The sequence below is a fragment of the Lipotes vexillifer genome, unplaced genomic scaffold (assembly GCF_000442215.2).
Source record: "Lipotes vexillifer unplaced genomic scaffold, Lipotes_vexillifer_v1.1 scaffold778, whole genome shotgun sequence".
Lineage (NCBI taxonomy): Eukaryota > Metazoa > Chordata > Mammalia > Artiodactyla > Lipotidae > Lipotes > Lipotes vexillifer.
This window is the reverse complement of record NW_006774127.1, coordinates 3,179,476-3,180,879: the sequence shown is the minus strand read 5'-3', so window position 1 is coordinate 3,180,879 and position 1,404 is coordinate 3,179,476. Positions and strand designations below refer to the sequence as shown.

The following is a 1,404-nucleotide window of genomic DNA, read 5'->3' as shown; positions in this document are numbered from 1 at the left end:
CCCCCCCCCCCCCCACCGCCCCAGATCTCCACAAACGTCAGGCCCTCGTGCCTCGGCGCTCAGGGTGACCTTCATGTCCTTTCATGTCCCCCTGTGTCCCTGTCCGGGCTCTCCAAGCTCCTCACAGCAGGGACCGGGTTTATGACCCTTGGCCATGAGGGTCTTGCCTGCCTGCAAGTCCCCTGGGGAGCAGTGGGTTAGGGGAGCCGCTGCTTACCTTGTGCCCGTGGATCGTGGGCATCTGTCACCAGGCTCATGTTTTCTCTTTCAGTTTTTGTTTTTAAACTTTGTATCAGGAGCAAAAACTAGAAATGGAAACCAGTTTGTTTCTGTTGTATATTTGAGGGTAAAAGAGATTTTCTTTTCCATAGTGTAAAGAGAATAGGTGCAGATGAGCTGTGTGTGTGTGTGTGTGTGTGTGTGTGTGTGTGTGTACACATGTGTGTCCCAGATCTTAAGAGATTAATTCAATCTAATAATTCCCTGGGCCAAAGCGTAATCGATTTTGATGGATCCCAGGGCCGCCTCAGTAATCATGGCCCTGACGTAACGGGATTAAGTCCTGGACAGACCTGCATCCTATTGTCATTTCCATGTGGGGAAATTAAGATCATTCATCACGACTAACTCTTCCAGGAAGCAGATTTGGGAAGCGCTCATCTGGGTGCCGCGCAGGCGGGCAGGGTGCATGCGGGTTGGGCCAGGCAGCACAGCAGGGCCAGCATTTGGCTGAGTATCGGGTGGAATTGGGGGGCAGAATGTGAAACATTTTCCACGAGGAAGGAAACTTAAAACCCAGCTCAGCCCCTGTGGCATTTATGAAAAGCACACTAACTTGTGTAGGGCCCGCGCCGCCCTGACTCACGGGGTCCCTCTGCTCTTAGGGGGGCGCGTGAAAACCTGGAAGCGGCGCTGGTTCATCCTCACCGACAACTGCCTCTATTACTTTGAATACACGACGGTAAGTGCAGGGCCAAGTGCGGGGCTGCCCGTCCTCCGCGTCGCGTCGCGTCGCGTCGCGTCGCGTCGCGGGACCCTCCGCGGGTGCCAGGGGAGGCTGGCTGAGCTCTCTCCTCCCGCAGGATAAGGAGCCCCGGGGAATCATCCCGCTGGAGAACCTGAGCATCCGGGAGGTGGAAGACCCGCGGAAACCCGTAAGCTGGCTTCCCTGCCCCCCCTCCCTCCCCTCCCCGTCCCCCAGCGCCGGATGACTGTCGTGTCTGTCTCCACCAGAACTGTTTCGAGCTTTATAACCCGAGCCACAAAGGGCAGGTCATCAAAGCCTGTAAGACGGAGGCGGACGGCCGGGTGGTGGAGGGCAACCACGTGGTGTACCGCATCTCGGCGCCCAGCCCCGAGGAGAAGGAGGAGTGGATGAAGTCTATCCGGTGCGCGCCCCCCCCC

The 1,404-nt window shown here is 57.5% G+C and overlaps 1 protein-coding gene across 1 annotated transcript in view; it reads left to right on the top strand.

Moving 5' to 3' along the window:
- The window catches only part of CYTH3 (cytohesin 3), a 24,435-nt gene that overhangs the window by 22,696 nt on the left and 335 nt on the right, over window positions 1–1,404 (top strand). Inside the window, exons 9-11 of the mRNA XM_007448878.1 lie at window positions 885–961; window positions 1,083–1,154; window positions 1,234–1,388. Coding sequence (XP_007448940.1) covers window positions 885–961; window positions 1,083–1,154; window positions 1,234–1,388 — 304 coding nt within the window. The remainder of the gene's footprint in view (window positions 1–884; window positions 962–1,082; window positions 1,155–1,233; window positions 1,389–1,404) is intronic.